Source organism: Vicia villosa, linkage group LG4 (assembly GCF_029867415.1).
Source record: "Vicia villosa cultivar HV-30 ecotype Madison, WI linkage group LG4, Vvil1.0, whole genome shotgun sequence".
Lineage (NCBI taxonomy): Eukaryota > Viridiplantae > Streptophyta > Magnoliopsida > Fabales > Fabaceae > Vicia > Vicia villosa.
This window is the reverse complement of record NC_081183.1, coordinates 170453265-170472314: the sequence shown is the minus strand read 5'-3', so window position 1 is coordinate 170472314 and position 19050 is coordinate 170453265. Positions and strand designations below refer to the sequence as shown.

The 19050-nt window shown below is 33.4% G+C and overlaps 3 protein-coding genes across 4 annotated transcripts; all 3 read right to left on the bottom strand.

Moving 5' to 3' along the window:
- Window positions 1–2261: 2261 nt before the first annotated feature.
- LOC131600272 (transmembrane ascorbate ferrireductase 1-like) lies at window positions 2262–3255 on the bottom strand. Its single transcript, XM_058872456.1, has 3 exons — window positions 3077–3255; window positions 2941–2989; window positions 2262–2862 (listed from the first exon to the last, which is right to left on the bottom strand). The coding sequence occupies exons 1-3, from the start codon at window positions 3224–3226 to the stop codon at window positions 2399–2401; spliced, it is 663 nt and encodes a 220-aa protein (XP_058728439.1). The 5' UTR covers window positions 3227–3255; the 3' UTR covers window positions 2262–2398.
- Window positions 3256–6958: 3703 nt separating this feature from the next.
- LOC131600270 (probable transmembrane ascorbate ferrireductase 3) lies at window positions 6959–8098 on the bottom strand. Its single transcript, XM_058872455.1, has 4 exons — window positions 7863–8098; window positions 7731–7779; window positions 7460–7659; window positions 6959–7375 (listed from the first exon to the last, which is right to left on the bottom strand). Exons 1-4 carry the CDS (start codon window positions 7995–7997, stop codon window positions 7112–7114), a joined length of 648 nt encoding a protein of 215 aa, XP_058728438.1. The 5' UTR covers window positions 7998–8098; the 3' UTR covers window positions 6959–7111.
- Window positions 8099–12737: 4639 nt separating this feature from the next.
- LOC131595892 (PWWP domain-containing protein 5-like) lies at window positions 12738–17808 on the bottom strand. Of its 2 annotated transcripts, none has more exons than XM_058868414.1 (4): window positions 17647–17808; window positions 16597–17417; window positions 14270–16463; window positions 12738–13081 (listed from the first exon to the last, which is right to left on the bottom strand). In XM_058868414.1, exons 2-3 carry the CDS (start codon window positions 17387–17389, stop codon window positions 14278–14280), a joined length of 2979 nt encoding a protein of 992 aa, XP_058724397.1. In that variant the 5' UTR covers window positions 17390–17417; window positions 17647–17808; the 3' UTR covers window positions 12738–13081; window positions 14270–14277. The 2 variants fall into 2 exon arrangements, with proteins under 2 accessions (XP_058724397.1, XP_058724398.1); XM_058868415.1 differs by having other exon boundaries at window positions 16597–17409; window positions 17647–17796.
- Window positions 17809–19050: the final 1242 nt, after the last annotated feature.

Here is a 19050-nt window from a genome sequence, read left to right as displayed (position 1 = left end):
TTTTAAAATTGTTTTTCATTATAAAAGAAAAATTGTAACAAATCTTACAGATCTCTTTTCTACGTTGATATTTCTTTTTCTTCTTATTCTCTTGAGAAGATACATTTGCAAATATATCTATTATAATTTCTTCCTTTAATGAAGTTGATATTGGCTTAACAAGTATTTGGATACTTGATTCTAATTCCAATCATATATCATATGACAATTGATTTTTAATATTTTTTGAAGAATATTTCTCTTTACGGTATTTCAAATATTATTGTTATATATGGTTCTCATATTCAGGTTGATAGTTGTGGACATTGATCTTCAATCTTTTAAATTGAAAGACGCGCTTCACGTTCCTAGTCCATCGAACAACCTCATCTATGTTCGTATCTTTATAGAGGGAAATGATTTTGCAGTTATATATTTTTTATTTTCATTGTACTTTTAAGTATCTTATAACGAAGAAGACGATTAGAGTTGCTAAGAAACATGGAGGGTTATACTATATCTCTGATGCACAAACATATTAAAAGGTGTTGTCTTTTGCACTCCAGTCTCATCCACAATCTTCTTATGCCTCCCAAATATGGTTTCAGCAGAAACGTCTTGGCCATCTATCTATTTCATTAATGATGTGTATGTTCTCATTCATATTTGCAAAGTAATCTATTCAATATTTTAAATGTGACATTTGTCAGTTTTTATAAACATAGCCGATAACTACTTTTCCTTCGAGTCTTACTAAAACCGTTTTTATTCATTATGATGTTTGGGAAATAACCTATGTCTTCTAACATTTCTAGTGTGAGATGAATTTTTTTATTGATGATTGTTCTCCAGTTACTTGAATTTTATTGATGAATAATAAATCATAAATACCACAATTATTTATTCAATTTTATAATATGACACAAACAGAATTTGGGGAAGGTTTTAAAAAAATATGGTACAAAATGGATTAATATTGTAAAACACATATAAGACACCCTTGATCATTAAAAGACATGAATAGCGGAAAAAAGTTCTACTTAGGCACATGACATTGATTACGAGAAGACAAGTGTGCTTGTGAAAAAGATGAGTATTGTTTGAATCTTACTATCTCTTGTTACTTATTTTCGACAAGAATTACAAGAGTTTGATGTTAAAAATGCGTTATTGCATGGAAACTTAGAAAATAAAGTGTATACGGAGATTCCACCCAATTATAGTTTCATGAATGGAACCAAAAAAGCATATTGATTGAAGAAGGTCTTATATGGACTAAAACAGTTCACTCGAGCATGGCTTGGAAGATTCAGAAAGGCAATGGTGTGTTTGAGATATAGACCAAACTAATGAGATCACACTCAAATTTTTTAACATACACAAGAAAGAAAATAGACTGTGATGACAATATTATTATTATATAGGGGATAATTAGACTAAGAGACAACTACTTAAAAACAAAATATTAATATGAGGAGTAAAGTGCCAAAGTTGACAAGGGTCAGTATTAGAAGTTAGTGGAAAAGTTTTTTTTTTTACTTGGCATACACTATGCAAGGTTTGACATATGCAACTACTTTAGTGAGCCAATTCATGTAAGATCCGAGGGTATGCACCTGTAGATTGCAAGCTAGATTCTACAATATCTCAAAGCCACTCTAACAAGAAGACTATTGTTTAAAAAATGTGAAAGTATAACTATGAAGACTTACACTTTGATTATTTAGGTTTAACGAATGATAGAAGATCTACTTCAGACTATTATACCTTTTTGTGTGAAAATTTTATTTTTTTAGAGTAAAAATTATAGTTTAATTACTCGATCAAGCGCTGAAGTAAATTAAATTTAGATAAATTAATAATTTACTGCTTATATATCTTTTAGACATCAATTGGAAGATTTATCAACAAATTATTTATCAATAGAATAATTAAACCAACTTCACTATGAGCTTAGAATAATTATAGTTTCAATCAAGAAGGGACTTCAAAGTTTCTTATTTGATAAGTTTCAACTCTATGAGTTGGTAAAGATTTTCTTAAATAAGTGAATAAAATACTCAGTTGCATGCAAAATAAAATTCCTACAACCTTTTTTTCTTTTTATATTTTGAATTCATTCATTGAAATGATTTAGAATACATGTGATCTTTAAATTAAAAAAATTGAAATAATCTTATAAGCATATATATGATATGTCTCCTACATTAGACATTGTTTTGTTTATACAAACATCAAAATACATATATATCATATATAGTATTATATGTATTTACCCATCTCTCTCTTGTTATATAGTATCTTCAACCATTAAAGAATATTTCCAAGAAACACAAAAATCAGAAGACATTACATTTTGCATCAATATATTGATGTTGAAGAATCATTTCTCTAATACAATAAAAAAGAGTAAGTGAGTTTACTTGTAATTTCTTGGTAGAAGCACAGAAAGACCAACAAATACAGCAAACAGAAAGAGCAAGAGACCAGTAAAATTCACTATTAATGCCTCTTGGCTTCTGAACAATTCCAGAAATCTAAAATATTCAACCAAACCCGTTTCAGCGGTGCCAACTGCAAGGAGAAATATCACAATTCCCAGAAACTTGTGCCATGGCAGAAGTGTAGCTCTTGTAGAAGCATCTGCTCCTGGGAAGAAGTAACTAAAGAAGCCCAATATATACTGCAAACCAAATGCAGAGATTGCTGAAATGCCTAGCCAAGAATGCAAACTATACATATTCGGAAGACCGGCTTCTTTCTTGGATTTGAAAACTGCAATAATTCCTAAAACTCCTGATGTTAGAGCTATCAGATGGAGCAATAGATGAACCACTTTTCCTGAACTTCTTTTCCCAGGGATGGATTTGTAAGTTATGATAGCTGTTGCAAATTTAACAATATTATTATGTTACAAATTATTACATTAACATTAACTAATTAAAATCTGTAATTTCTTACCTTCACCACCTACTAAGATAAACCCTATTACCATTAGAAGTGGATGGAGCTGCAAAAGTATTAGAAAATGAAACATCAGTATGTGCATATAGTCACACTATATGATCAATTGAATTGTATGAACAAACAAACTCACATTAAAAATCTTGAGTTTGTTGGAAGAATTGAAAGCAACGCCTTCACGGAAATGAAACAACCAAACTAGCACTAGTGTTGTTATTGCTATGAATAACAGATGGACAAATATGGTAACTGAAGTCGCTCTAATTTGGAACCCACGAGGCATTTTTCCTCAACTAGAGACTATAATTTTGATGTAAATGAATCCAAGAGACAAAGATATCCCTATGAATGGTGTTATATATGTATATTTAAAAGGAGGAATCAAACTATGCATGCATAATTGTAAGAGTGTGGTGACAAAATGAATCACATAACCGTCAAGCCGGCAGGTAAAATGGTGATAATGTCAATAGCATAGACATACTCTTTTTGGTTCTAATCATTTTGACGTGGGAATCTTGAACGGCAGGAAATTTTATATATATATATATATATATATATATATATATATATATATATATATATATATATATATAAAAGAAGTTTCAATGCCAAGTCACAAACGACCAACACTAAGTCTGCCTCTTCAAAAATAAATGTAAGGAATGTATTCAGCTTCAAACTTAGGTCTAACATTTCTCACTCTTCTGGAAATTACAAAAAAGTTCATTACTTTTAGCTCACTAATTTGACTATGAAGCATAGAATCAAGACAAAAGCCTCCCTAAATTTAAATTTGTCCAAAATTTTAATGGTGAAGAGTGAGCGATGCTCCAAGATTATAAGAGAGGAAGACGTCGTATCTTCACATAAAACCTTAAAGTGTTAGGTATATCGGTCATCGTTGTTATAAATTCAACATTTAATCTATTCATAACCAATCTAGAACTTAACCACACACACTTAAATATATATTTAGAACATATACATCTCCACATAAAACCTTAAATTGTTAGGTATATCGGTCCTCTTTATTATAAATTCAACATTTAAAGTATTCATAACCAATGTAAAACTTAACCACACTTAAATATATATTTAGAACATACACCACTTAAATATATATTTTGAAAAAAAAAAATTGATTCGGTGTTTTGAAGGAAGATAATGTGAGATATGTCAATGAATGAGAAAATTAAAATTTTGAAATTTAAATTCGAGTTAGGAGTATTCAGATAATGGTTGTGGTTGAAGTCAAAATTATGTGGAATTTAAGTGAGATGGCGTGTTTTTGGTTTTGACAACAGCATATCTAATAAATAAAAATCTCTCGACTACGTTGGACGTGAAGACACCTGAAGAAGTCTGGTCGGAACATCCACCTGATCTCGAAAGACTTAAAGTATTTGGCTGTGTAGCCTATGCTCTTATTAGCCATTAGGCAAGATAAGGTTGAACCTAAAGCTCTGGAATGCATGTTCATGGGGTACCCTGAAAGAGGCAAAGCTTATAAGTTATAGTACCTAGAGCCCGACCATACGAGGTGTATCACAAGTCGAGATGTAATTTTCAATGAAGCATAAATGGCGTAGAAAACCTATGATACTGGTCGAAATGCAGAAATCTCTGAAGAGGAGCTGGAACATGAAGAAGTTTCTATTGAGGTGGAGCATAGTGATTCTAAATTGCATAATCCATATGAAGTCGAAGAAGAAGCCCAATTTGCCGATAAAGATAAGGAGATGGATAATAACTACCTATTGGCTAGAGACAAGTAAAAAAAATCATCAAAGCACCTCAGAGACTGGGCTTGGCAGATCTCATAGCTTTTGCATTAAGCTCTGCAAGTGAGATCCTTGATGTAGAACCTAGAGACTACACAGAAGATGTGAGGAGTTGGAATAAGATTGAATAGATGAAATCTCTTCATGATTATAGCATTTGGGAGCTAACCGAGAAACCTACAGGGGTCGGGTTGGGCAGTTGTAAGTGGATTTTTAAGGTTAAAGAAGGAATCGAAGGAGTGATGTTGAAGAGATATAAGGAAAGATTGGTTGCTATGGGGTTCATTGAGAAAGAAGAAGCTGACTTTAATGATGTGTTCTCACTTGTTGTGAAGTACATATCCATTTGAATGTTGCTTGCCATGGTGGCAAAATTCCACCTAGTGCAGGAACAGATGGATGTGAAGACTTTGATTGTGAGAATCTCTTTGATATCCACCATTTTCTATATGATTAACACTATGTCCAAGGCATTTTCTTTAGCATCTTTCTCTGAATCAAGCTTTCTATTTTCTCCATAATTAGAAAGGGCAGCTTCCTCATCCTACAATATGTCACACAAGATGTATGATATAACTTGGTAGACATCTTCATTATCATATTCAATGGTATCTTCATTACAATCTTTAATAACTACTTTTTTTTATTGTTATGTGAGAAGTTGTCGCTGCTACTGAAGCTTAAGTCACGATCAATCAACTTCCTCCTACTTTGCAAGGCGTTGTGAGTCCAGAAATAGATGGATATGTCCAATTGCCTCCTATTGGACCTCTAATTCTGCCTCGAGGTCGCACAACCTAAAGCCTTATGTGGTTTCCAGCTACTGCGAGCAAGCCTTTGATTTCAAGGCGCTAACGAGTTGATGAAAATAATGTACAACATTATTCTAGAACAAAATTCGCAAGCAATAGAAAAAAGGTTTCTTTTCCTCAAAGAAAGCCTTCACAATGCTCCTCCACATGGAAACACTGTTTAAGAGGTCATATTGAGGAGAACTCAAGTCGTCGTCTTTGAACCAACTACGACGAAGAAGGACGATTCTGAATACTCTTGATTCGATGACCTAAGAAGATAACGAATGGATGAATCGAGGAGCGAATCATGGAGTTATGGAAAATGTAGGAATCATAAGTCGATCGCACAAAAGGGGCCCTTGTTCTGTTTTAGAACCACAAATGGAATGAGGATTTAAAGTAATGGCGGGTTTTGAGCTTCTGGCACGGCGGAGAGGGGCTGACATGCAAGGTTAGCACTCCACAATCAGGTCATTATGTGAGAAAGAAGACTGAATCAAAATTGTGAAACTCTGTATCTTAATCGGAGCCTTCTCTATATATAGTGGAGAGGAAGTAACAAACTTGTTATTTCTTATGTGTGGATCGCACAGAGTCGTTGGATGCACTTGAAGTTGAGATTCTTTGTGGTCATCAGTAGGATGGTTCCCTTGTGAAGGGAAGATTCTAGAAGGATTATTTATTCTAGAGAGTAGTCGATCGGGAACAATGTGGTCGGCTCAGAACACAGACACGTATATGTTGATGAGCTTCATGCAAAAACTTATACGAAAAGCACCGACGAGTATGTTGACGAGCGTTCAAGAAAAATTCAAGTAAGTTGTTATTTGTATTTTTAATTATTGTATTTAATTAATTATGTTATTTATAACTAATTTAAATTTAATTATTTATGTATGTATAGAATGGGTATGGTAGACATCTCGCACTTTATCTATACGAGCATTCGAAAGTAGTTGTATCGACGGGACCATATCCGGATGGTCAGGAACATGGGATTGAAGTTTGAATATGAGAATTGCAAATGGAGAAGGGTTGTCACGTCCACCAATACAAATCGATAAAATGGTAGAAATCGTGAGACAATTAGTAGAAATCGAGTTAGCATGCAAAGCAGCATAAAAGGTAGAAATATAACAAATGAAGAAAAGTATATGAGAGATGGAGGAAGCATCGGGGTTGACGGATTTAGAGCTGCTGATGAACAAGAAGGAGTTAACGAGCATGAGACAGAAGATGATAATGATGCACACATATAGGGAGCTCCTTCTCCTCTCCGTCTTCTTCTTGCACCAAGACCGAGCTTATTGCGGTATTAATGGTTGGCAGGTACAAATATAGGGAGCTCCCTTGTTTGGGCGGGTAAGCACCGGAAGGAGTGCCAAGAAGTTCTTTATCTCAAGAAACACTTTTTCACACTCTTGTCCACTATAATTTTTCTGCCTTTCTAATATTGCAAAGAATGAATAGATTTATCTTCCCAGCACAATAGGAAATAGGATAACACAGAAACCTTACAATTAAAAACAAGAAAACAATACACTGTCACTCATGTTCTTTAGTTTATTTGTAACACGAAATGCATTCATATCAAACTAATTTACGAAGACCAACAGACATGTTTACAAATACACCAAACAAGAGAATCGTAAGACCTAGAAAATTGACCAAATTAGTTTCTCTGTCATATGCTTTTAGTTGTAAGAAACCAGCCTTCTCCATTAACCCTGTCTCTGCAGCACATATGGCCATAAAAAGTAGCACTCTACCTCCAGCTCTATGCCATGGAAGCACCCTATCTCTTGTTAGACCTTGTGCTCCAGGAAACAAGAAAGTTACAAAACCAAATAGCCACTGCAGTTATTAACCAACAACATCAACACAACAACTTCCTATAATTAAACTCAATGTCATGAAGATTAATATGAACTTTTTTACCTGCAAACCAAACAAGCAGAAGGTGCTAATGCCAATCCATGAATGAAGGCTATAAACGTCGGCAATGTTTCGCATGTTGTGGAACTTGAAAACTGCACATAGACCAACTATGCCAAAAACAATAGCCATCAAGTTCAATGTCATATGGACAAACTTTGGCACAGGTGGTTGGTTTGGTACCGTTTGGAACGCCATTACACCTGTTCAATTTTACCAACATCAAACCAATAAAGATAACTACTTGCATTAAAGGAGGTGCAGTTAGCAATACCTTCACCAACAAGGAAAATAAAACCCAAGAACATCATCAAAGGATGCACCTACATAGACAAATGTGAGTGATATATCATATCTATGTAAACAAATAGCAACAGATTAATGAAAAAATATGAAACTATTTTACATTGAAGACGCGAAGTCCATCGTCGGAATCATAGTCGATCCCTTCACGATAGTGCAACAACCAAACAAGTAAGAGTATGATGGAGACGATGCCAAACAAATGAGCCAAACCTGAAATTCCAATGGAAGTGCTCATTGTGTCACAATATCTTTGTATAGGACTATAGGTAGATAAGTTTTTATATTGTTGTTTTTCAATCTTACTATAGGCTTTTGTTTATTATGAGATCGATGGTGATAAAAAGAAAGGTGAAAAAAGTGAACATTGCTTGTGTTGTTAGTTTTGGAATTTCGTATAAACTATGAAACGTTGGAATTTAGAAAACATCTTGGTTACAAAAATAAGATGCCTATGACATATATTCTTACGTACACAAATGTGACGAACCAATACATTTATCTTACTGTCAATTTCTACGTGTTAATAAAGATTTGTCGTTGTATTCATGATGATTCATATGTTGGAAATTTAAACTTCTAATGTCATTTTGGGTTCAGATCCTTTCTAACTTTTTTAGTAGATCCTAAGTATGAGGAAAAGTCGTGTAAGACCTTGAATGATATAGTCGAGGATTTTTTTTTTTATTAAAGGGAGAGAAAGAGAGAGACAATTTTACTAAGAATTGGAGCATAAATCCTAACTGGATTGGATTGATTTAGAATTAGAGAATTTTTCTATATACCTATATTGCTTTTCACGGATTTCGGGTGAAAACCCAAAAATACTTCTATATTTTAGATATGCATCTCTGAAGTCAATTTTTTTTAGAAAAATTGTGACTTCGCATATGCAACTCCGAAATCACCTTGAATTTGGGGAAAAAATGTGACTTCGCTGAAAATTTATTGTGATAATGTCGAAGCAGTATTCTTCTCTAAGAAACAATAAATATTCTAATGGTGCTAATCATATGTAATTTAAGTACTTTGTCGTTAAAGAAGAAGTTCATAAACAAAGAGTGTCAATTTATCATATTAGCACAAATCTTATGGTTGATGACCTTTGACGAAAGGGTTACCGCCTAAAAGTATTTGGTGGCCGTGTAAAAAACATAGGTATTATTAGTGTTAATGAATTATGATGTTTTGTTGATGTATGTGACGCTTTGAGCTTATTTATGCAATGTTTCTGATTTGTTTTGTTTTCTACTTATGTATTCATGTAATTAATGATAATGAGAACAAATTACGTTATTAATAATAAAATTATTGTTGAATCCATTAAGCATTTCTCAACTTATGATCATATTGAGTAGTAAATGAAACGAAATATGTCAATTAAATGATATATAATCGTCATGATTCTTATTAGCTTATATTCTTAATTATGATTAATGATGGAACCAATACATATAAGGTTTGTTAATGTGCATTATAATATTGTTAAGTCACGTGAGTCAAGTGGGAGAATGTGAGAATATCTAATAATTATATATGATATGACTCATGTGAAGAGGTATTATGAAAGAGTGTTATTAAAATAATATGAAGAGGTGTTATTCAAATAATATGAAGTGGTGTTATTTAAATAATTTGAAGAAGAATTATTCAATTAACATGTAAATAACATGTGAACTGTGAAGTGGTGTTATTTAAATAAAGTGAAAATATGTTATTAAATTAAGGGGACAACTTCTCTATCCATCATAAAAAGTTGGGTAGTGTATCTTCAATCAATCACAAGATATCATTTCATTTTAACAAATTTATTTAATTATTAAATAATAGTACAATTGTTTGTTGTTTCCAAGACATTTTACACTAAATGTAACTTTACCCAACTTTTTGAGTTGGGTAGATAAGAATTCACCTTAAATTAAAGTAAAAAAGTATTATTGTGAATGAGCATGAATAACATCTATAAAAAAAAATATTTTATTGTAAAGGGGGTATGAATAACATTTATAAATAGTACTTGATGGGAGTCAAACACAAGAATTGAACAATTTATTTTTTTCCTAATAGTTTCTCTATCAAATAGCCATAAAATAAAGGATTTTGAGAAAACAAGAATAAGAAAAGGATAGATCAGATATCCGTGGATTAATGTAGTTTTTAATCATCATCATAAAATAAGTACATAATTTAATGTCTTTATTTTTTGTGAGAATCATATATTAAAGATCCATATAATTATAATAGTTTCTTAATTAATTGTGTAGTATAAATGAAATATAACCTATACTTACAACAATTAGCTTCTGAAAATGTGGTGTTTGTTGTTTGGACAAAACTTAGGTCCAATTCTTTAGGTGTGGTTCTTACTATTTTTCAATAAAAATATGACAAATATATATATAAATATGATTTAGTGAGTGAAAATAGGAGAAATTTGCAGTGGAAATTATACACTTGTCACATTTTCATTGAAAAATAATAAAAACCACACCTAAAGAATTGTACCTAAGTTTCTTTGTTTTTTTATGTAGAAATTGACAGACAAATTTACTCACTCCACATAAAATCTATTGAATACTTGCTTAATAATAATAATAATAATAATAATAATAATAATAATAATAATAATAATAATAATAATAATAATAATAATAATAATAATGCATAAAAAAATAATTATTAAATATCGTTAGCAAAAATATGTATAAAAATAATAAAGTGGTGTCAATATGTATAAAAATAATAAAGTGGTGTCAATAATAATAATAATAAGTATAATAATAATAATGATAATAATAATAATAATAATAATAATAATAATAATAATAATAATAATAATAATAATAATAATAATAATAATGATAATAACTAATAATATATACAAATAATTAGTAGAAAATAATGTGTCTATTTTTGTTTTAATAATATATATAGTATTTAACCAACGTTAATATATAAGAAAAATTACTTTTTAAATATAAATGAATTTCACATTAGTTAGACTTTGGAATTTATGTGACCAATAATAGATACGAGAGTTATCTCCTCGGTTACAACCTGGCCGAAATGAAAAAGCAAGGGATTTCACACTGATTAAGCTTCAAAATCATTGTGAACAATAATGGATACATGGGTTATCACCTTGGTTATCCATGGGTTATCACCTCGCTTGACCGGAATAAAAAAGCAGGGGATTTCATTGATTAAACTTTAGAACAGGTGTGAAAAGCAATGAGTATAGTGACTATTCCACTTGTTGGCCGAGGAGATAAGTTGTTTTTCACCTCGGCCACTCAATCGATGTGAAAAGTGACATATTTACCATAACACCCTACAATAATTTGGAAGGTCATCGAATGTGAAAAATGTATTCCACTCGATGTGAAGTGTCTTTTAAGTAGTAATGGATTAAATTTCTTTAAATAGGTGTGGCAAACGAGCATATCCGTCACATTTAAGTCCTCTTTAACAAATTGTACGAAATAACGAGGCAGGCGGGAAAATTAAAGAAGACATATCAGAAACCTTGACTCGACCTACCAAAACTCGAGATGGGGCGGGCTAGGACGGTGAATGCTGTCATCCATAAATCGTAAAATGAGAAAGATAAAAAGTAATTCCCACACCATTCAAACCTACTAAATATTAGAGTGGAATGAGGCGAACAAAATAGAGAGGACGAGTCAAAAACCTTGGTTTGGCACGCGAGGGTGCATGGGCTAAATGGCATGGGTCTGGCCTATTTTGCATCTATAGTTTCAATGAGATCTTTGCATGTTGCTTACATATGTTTCCTTAGTCTAGATAATAGTGAGAATTCTGTTGTATATGTTAACTTTTGATGTCTCGCTCATTAACAGATACAATAGCGTTACTTGCCGACAATGATTTGTCAAATTCACACACTTTTTAACTCAAAATATAAGTTTTGGAGTTTAACATTACAAAGAATTATGTACGAAAGATAAAATCAATGATATAACAAAACAAAGACTATAATAACCAACAAGTCAAAGTTTGCATCAAATTCTTAGTTAACTACGCCTAATCGCAAAACCAAAAAAAAAAACTAATTGCTCAAACTCATTATAGAATTATAGAGAATTGAGTATAGAGATTGCATCAAAACTTTGAGATCTAATCTTTTAATATTAATCTGTCTTTTTGTGGAGCTCCGACACACGTTACCTTTCTTTACTTCTATGTAAAAAGTATTAAGACCGCTCTATTTATGTTGGTTTGTTAGTCAATGGGTGTCTCCCCTAGAGAATTGAGGTTTATTCAAAGGAAGGAAATGACAACTCATTTTAGAGATTAATAAAGACAATGTCTTTGTAGACCCTTTAAGGAGGAGAATCCCTGCTAAAAACTTCAAAATATCCTGCTTCGAAGATGCATCTTTAAAAGATGGGAGCGGAAGTTTAAAATGCGTTTAAAAAAGAAATTATGCAATTGAGTTGATGTACAAATAAATACACAATGGTAACAAGATGATAATGAATCAACTAATCAACAATTTGACAATTATTCCAATTTAATACAACTCATAATCACATTTCTTCTATTGAAAAGTATACTTCCAAACAATTGTTGTCTTCTAAATACTGAAGTACACTTCACTAGATAAATCATCAATTCAGTTCCTTAAATTGTAGCTTACAGGAGATCCCTGATTTTACAAACTTTCAAATTGCTTTGTATATTGATGAAAAAAAATGTCCACCATATTAGTCAATTGAAATTGACTAGTTTGAGAATTTCTTTAATTTCAATGATCAGATTGTTTAAACTACAATTTTAGAGACCAAAATGATGATTAGCAAGCAAATATTTCAATCAAATAGAGCACTTAAAATTCTGTTCAATCAAATAAAAAGTGTCAGAAACATAAACATATGCAATGAATTATGAAGATTACGCCCACATCGATACATTAACGATTAACAACTACTGCACTTAAAACTAGAGAGGCGTATAATTGATACCAACACGAACTTGTATCCCTCCAAAGGGATGGCTAGTATAATCATTGATTACTAATATATGCAGCATTGATATTGATACAGGACCAATACTCTCAGACTATAGAAATGAAAACAATTCTGAAAGAAGAGTGATGGCAACTACAAATGAGGGTCAGTTGACAAAGCTATACAGAAAACTAAAAAATGGATCGCAACAAAGGAATCCTACTACCTAAAATATCTCTTTCACAGAAAAATTAATGACTGGACGAATCAACATTTTGGATATACCTTCAGCAGCCACTTGGTAAAACTTTCTTCAGTCAAATTTAAGCCACCACATCACTGCCAACATTCCCTAAAATGAGAATCACAAATATCAGTTACTGTACATATTTTATTTATTGTGGTTGGATCACATGTCATTTTGAACTAAATGTAAAAATTGTACCAGATTATACACAAAAGATGTATGGTGCAAACAAAAAAACACCAAATATTGTTCCTATATTTTTCAATTGCTTCAACTCATTACAGTCACGAAATTATGCTTAGATCAAGGTTTATCGTGTAGAATCGCTGATTTTACAATGTCTTCTGAACTGAGAGATTCAGATCCCAAGCAAAATCATTGTGTTGACTTGGTTGAAATCATAAACTTGGTGGAAACAGAAATTTCCCCTATTTCCGCGCTTCAGGTTTTCCTTATTGCAGCATGTTCTTCTTCCTTTCACAGCCTCTTCTTCTCCCTGTTTTTGTGCATAAGACCTTTACTTTGGGAGAAAACCAGAGGGAGGCTAACCATTCGAGGGGCCGACTCATTATGTTAGAATGGGATAATAAGTATTGTGCCCAACTTTGTTTTTTTTTTTTCATATTGAGGCCCTAGCCCAAATGCTAACATTTATGACTTGTGAATTATGATGTACAAAAGTGAAATTTAAAGGTTTCTTTCTCTTAATCATGCATAATTTATAAACATTGTAATATATTATTCGTGTTATGAATTTCGTAGAATCTTACTATTCATGTTACAATTTCATGCCCCCTTTCCGATTCTGTGAATCTTATTATTCGTGTTCCCCCTTTCCGATTCTGTGAATCTTATTATTCGTGTTCCCCCTTTCCGATTCTGAGTAAAATCTTCATTTTTATTATTGTTGAAAAATCACTAAAAAAACCTGAAACACAATACCTTTGCTATCTTTCCCAATTTTTATTAGTCTAAGATAGTTACTGAAAAGTGAAAACTATTTCTTCCCTTAAAGTTTCAGCCTTTCCAGATGTTAGATCACTCCCTGATTGAGTTTTATAACGTCTGCAGCTGGCATGTTTCTTAAAAAGTTTCTGCTTTCTATTAAAAATATTTAAGAAGGCTTGTCTTTGAAATAAACAAGGGTACCCTCAAATCAATATAGTGGAACACTGTTACTTCTCGTTTTTAAGTAGTCTTCCCAATCGCAAATTCAAAATAGCATAAAATGCACCAATAAAAATGTACCAATTATTAAAGCATTGAAGGAAATAGTATGGTAAAATTACGTACCAAACAATTTAGCCCATATTAACGTCAAAACTGGAGAGATCGAGAAGCATTTCCTGGTCTTGAGTTGCATCGACAGATGAAGCTTTGAACAGTGCACTTGGAGTGTAATTGAGCTGGTAATTTACAAGTACTGATCCAAATATGTTGAACTTTTTAGCACTATTGAAAGCTACCTCTGCATCCACGCACTTTTTAAAGACCACTCTTGCCCGGCTACTTACTCTATCAACTTCTGTTTCAGATTCCTTTAGTGGTCCAAAACGCCTAAACATTTTGTTAAGGTTTGCTTCTGGGGGAACAGAATTAAACTCAGCAAAGTTCATAACAAGCTCAGCAGGAGCATTCTCATCTATATAACCAGGAGGCTTTTCAGGAGTCTCGGCATGGTTGCTGTCGGTAACTTTTTTCTTGTTATAGGGCCTACGAACTTGAGTTGGCTTTGGTGACTTAGCAGCAGCTGGCTTTGGTGATTTAGCAGCGACAGGTTGTTCTTCTTTTTTCTGGTTTTTCTGTGATGGTTGTTTCCCTGGTTTCTCTTCATTGCCATTGTCAATGACCCTGTCAGTCCAATATGTGTCGCTCATGTCTTCAAACTCAAATGTTTCAGGTGATCCAGTTCCAGCTATGGGTGGTTTCTTCCTCTTAAAACCACCAACTTTATCCGTACGTAAAATCTCTTTCCAATCAGCTGTCACAGTTACAGAATTCCTGAAATCAGAGAAGAAGCTCACTATGCCATTAAGAAAAGTATATTCTGCAAGGGGTTCTTGTGCCACCCACTGAAGTGAAGATAGCAAATCATTTAGAGAAGAATATTCACTTGTTATCTGATCATCCTCGACAGTTGGGAGGGAAACATCTAATTCATTCTCGGGAAAACCATCAATGTCTCCGTCTGTTTTGGGAGACTGTTCACTAGAAGACTTCAATATAGAAGATGACGCAGTGAGTTGACTAGCAGCCCTACGAATACAGTCACCAATGTTAAACGAAGACTTTGGGGTATTTGAGACTTTTCCAGCGGAAATGGCTTTAGTCCCATCTTGCATTTCCGAGTCATTGGCACAGGGAACGACAGCTCTCCTTTTCTTGGAATGTTCAGGTGAAACAACATTATCTGGAGTCCAACATTCGTCATCGGGAGAATCTGGAGTCCCATTCATTAGGTCTGACATCTTTTTTTCCTTGGATTTATATTTACGCTTTTGACGGGTGCTGATATGATTTTTAAAATTCTCAGGACCAGCTTCATCATCTTTATTAACTACAGGAGTTGCATGCTCAATAACTTCACACGAATCTTGTTCATCGTCAACAAATGAATTGTCCTTGTCAACGACTCCACAATGTTGTATTTCAGCCAAGCAAGAGAAACCCTTAAAACGATTAAAAGCAAGCAGCTGAGCCTTAGCAGTCACAAGCTCCAAACGATCAAAGCCACAAGTAGGCAACTCAGATAGTGTTTTCACATAGTCTATTAGTTTGGTAGGTGAAAATGAGTTAGCATTTAGGGATTCATCCACCACATGTTTGAAGCTTATTTCTTGTCGAATCCCAGTGTTCTCTACGGCCTGGTATTTAATCATGTCATAGGTGTCTTTAGGTGTGCAAGAACATGCTAGCCCATATTCTACTCGTCTTGAGACTTCATCCAAAGCACGACCTATAGCATTCTGGAATGATTCTGAACTGCTCCTCTGCTTTTCAATTGTAGAGAAATGTGCCCTAAAATGCTTTAGCTGAGATGCTTCATTCCATGCAAATGTTCTGTCACCAAAATATGCAACGAAGTAGCAATCTTTTTTATAATGTTTCTTTGCCCTCTCAGATGCTTCTGAGGGATCAAATATCTGTCCAGGCCACCACGGATGGCTTCTCACTTTGCCCCAAACCATATCGGAGAGAGAAAAGTCGCCTTCTTGTTTTTCTGTTGGCAGCGAATACCGTGCCTGATAAACTACTTCTGAACTACCAGGCTTCATGAGTGCGTGTTTTACCGTTTTTCCATTTGAACCCACCTGTTCAGATACGCTTTCTTTTTCTTCAACGTTTTGCCCCGTATTTAACTCAATGTCAATTTTTTCCTTTCCATCACGCAATAGCACATGACTTCCTTGGTCAGTAATTTTAATGTCTTTCTCAACAATTGCATTAGCATCTAAGTTTTTCTCACTCCCTAAAGAAACCGACGTACCTGCATAAACAGAAAACTACAAGCATCATTATCATTATCTGGAAACTAAAAAACATTCTCCTTTACTACTACAATTTCAGTCTCAACCACTACTTAAGCTGTAAAATAGGCACCAATGAGATGGATATCTTACCTTTAATATCTACAGTGTGGTTTGTTGTTTTACTTGTTTCTTCTCCTTGTTGATCTTCAACATCTACTTGCATCTCCTTACATGCATCAGATTGTTCCGCATCAGAAACACTACCCACATTATTTTCAGCCACTATTTGCTCTTTTGCATTGCACTTTACAAGGACAGCGCTTTGTTTTTCATCAGAGTTCAAACGGGTCTTGTCAATTTCAGATTTAGTTCCACAGACAACTTCCTGTACATTATTGGAGTTATCATCAGCTTTATCATTCCCAATTGGCCGTTCCCCATTTGAATTCAACTTTCCCTCAATTTCAACTTTGTCGCAAGCAAGCCCTCCTTGATCCAAAATTTTATCATCACTCTGTAAGTGTAAGTTACTACCAACGTTTTTCTGTTCATCTCGTGTTCCATGATCAATCAAATTCCTATCTTCCTGAGAATTACTGCTAGTACTAGTTACCTTGTGATCTCCAGCCCCGGCAGCATCCTTCATAGTGAAGTCACCAGATGTTGTATTGACAACTGTGCAAGAATCACCATCAACTACTGTTTGACCACCCCCTTCCCTTTCTGAAACCAAGCTACCCAACTCAACTGCTGCATTTTCACTCCTACCTTCTTCAGATTCTACAACCCTAGAATCCTCAACCCCAGCCTCAGTCCCACCACTTACCTCAACAGATTTCAAATCCACAGTAACACCCTGCCCATTACAAGACTGAACCTGACCATTAACCACTGTAGTTTCTGAAGTTCCACCAGTAGACAAACCCTTTTCTGGGTCCTCCATAGATGATAATACCCCTAAAACTTTATATCTAACAAAAATCAAAACTTCAAACATTCAATAAAGCATTCAATAGGCAAAAAAATCACCTTTTTACTCAACAATTCGGTAAAACATAAAAAAACCTAGATGGGAGAAAAAAAAACTGCAAAGATATAAAATGATTCTGCAGAAGCGACGCAATTGAAAACAAGTGAACAATTGAATGATTGAAAGACATGAAATAGAAAAGAAGAAAGGAAGTGAGAAAGAGTGCATACCAGAGGTTCGATTAGATCTCGCGTTGAAGTGAAAGACGAGCTAAGAAAGAAGGGTTTGGTTTTTCGGGAGGTTTTGTAGAGAGAGAGAGAGAGAGAGAGAGAGAGAGAGAGAGAGAAACGAACGTCACGATTATCATTCAGACACACGATGCATTCTTGTCCCCTTTTGGGCTTTTCATCATTTTCGTTAGGATTACATGCGGGTGATGGTGTTGTTTGTCACCACCAATAGAAATCGATGGTTTCTTTGAATTTGAAATTTCTATGCTACGTGGTGAATTATTATTGGTTATAATGTGGAACTTCGTTCGGTATTGGGAATTAGAAGTACAATTACAATGTAACTGTAGTACAAACTTCGAATTTCGTTTTGATAAAGCTTAAAAATGGACTAAATTGGAATTTTAACAGTTTTAATTTCAATTAAATAATTTACTAAAATTAAATAATAACACTTAAAAAGAGTGAAAATTCAAAAAAAAAGTTATATGGTTAAAAAAGTTATATAGTTAAAATGTAACATACTGTAATAGATATAAGGCGAGGTCGTTCATGTATCTGTCACATTAACTCGCACAATTTATAACCCAAGAGGATTGGTCTAGTGGGAGGGTGTTTGGGTCTCAAGGGTATGTTCCCCTTAAGGTCCTGAGTTCGAAGGGTCCTAGGATCAATTTTCGGGGCAGTGGCTCTATGTGTTGTGCAAGCATCTATAAATTCTATTGTAATTTTATTGATGACAAAAGGGATAAGAAAAACAATAATGAGCATCATCAAAGAAGAAAAATATTAAAGTGTATCAAAAATAAAAGATAAAGGGTTATAATAGTTTATAATAAAAAGAGTCAAATGCTAAGACCAACCTCAATGGAACTGAAGTATTTGAAAGTTTGTTTGATCTTAAATCTTTGTGTAATTTTTTTTTTTTTGAACAAAAATCTTTGTGTAATTTTATTTGTCTAGATAGTGTGTAAATTAAGTGTGAGTAGATCTCAAGGTATTAAATAAATGCACACAGACTCAAAATAATTTTACAAATTTCATCTCTTTCAAACTTTTTTAAATATCATTTATGATCATTTGATAATTGATTAAGAAGTGTCTTAACCAATTAGAAAAGTGAAAACTCGCTCCTTATCGTTTAAGAACCCTCTTGATCAATTAGGCTTCGAATATGGCTAATTTATTTTATAATTAGTTAGTCTAACTAATTAGCATCGCAAAATAATCAATTGAAGAGGCTAGTGAATGGGGGTCTGGACATTTTGTCCAAAAACTATTTGTGGTCATGCTATTGTCAGGCGCTATTAATCGCCCAGCACGTGTTTAGAGGGAATCATGGGAGCTGTTATCTGATGGTGTCCTACATGCTCAAAGGCAATTGGCTTTAAATACAGGTTTTTA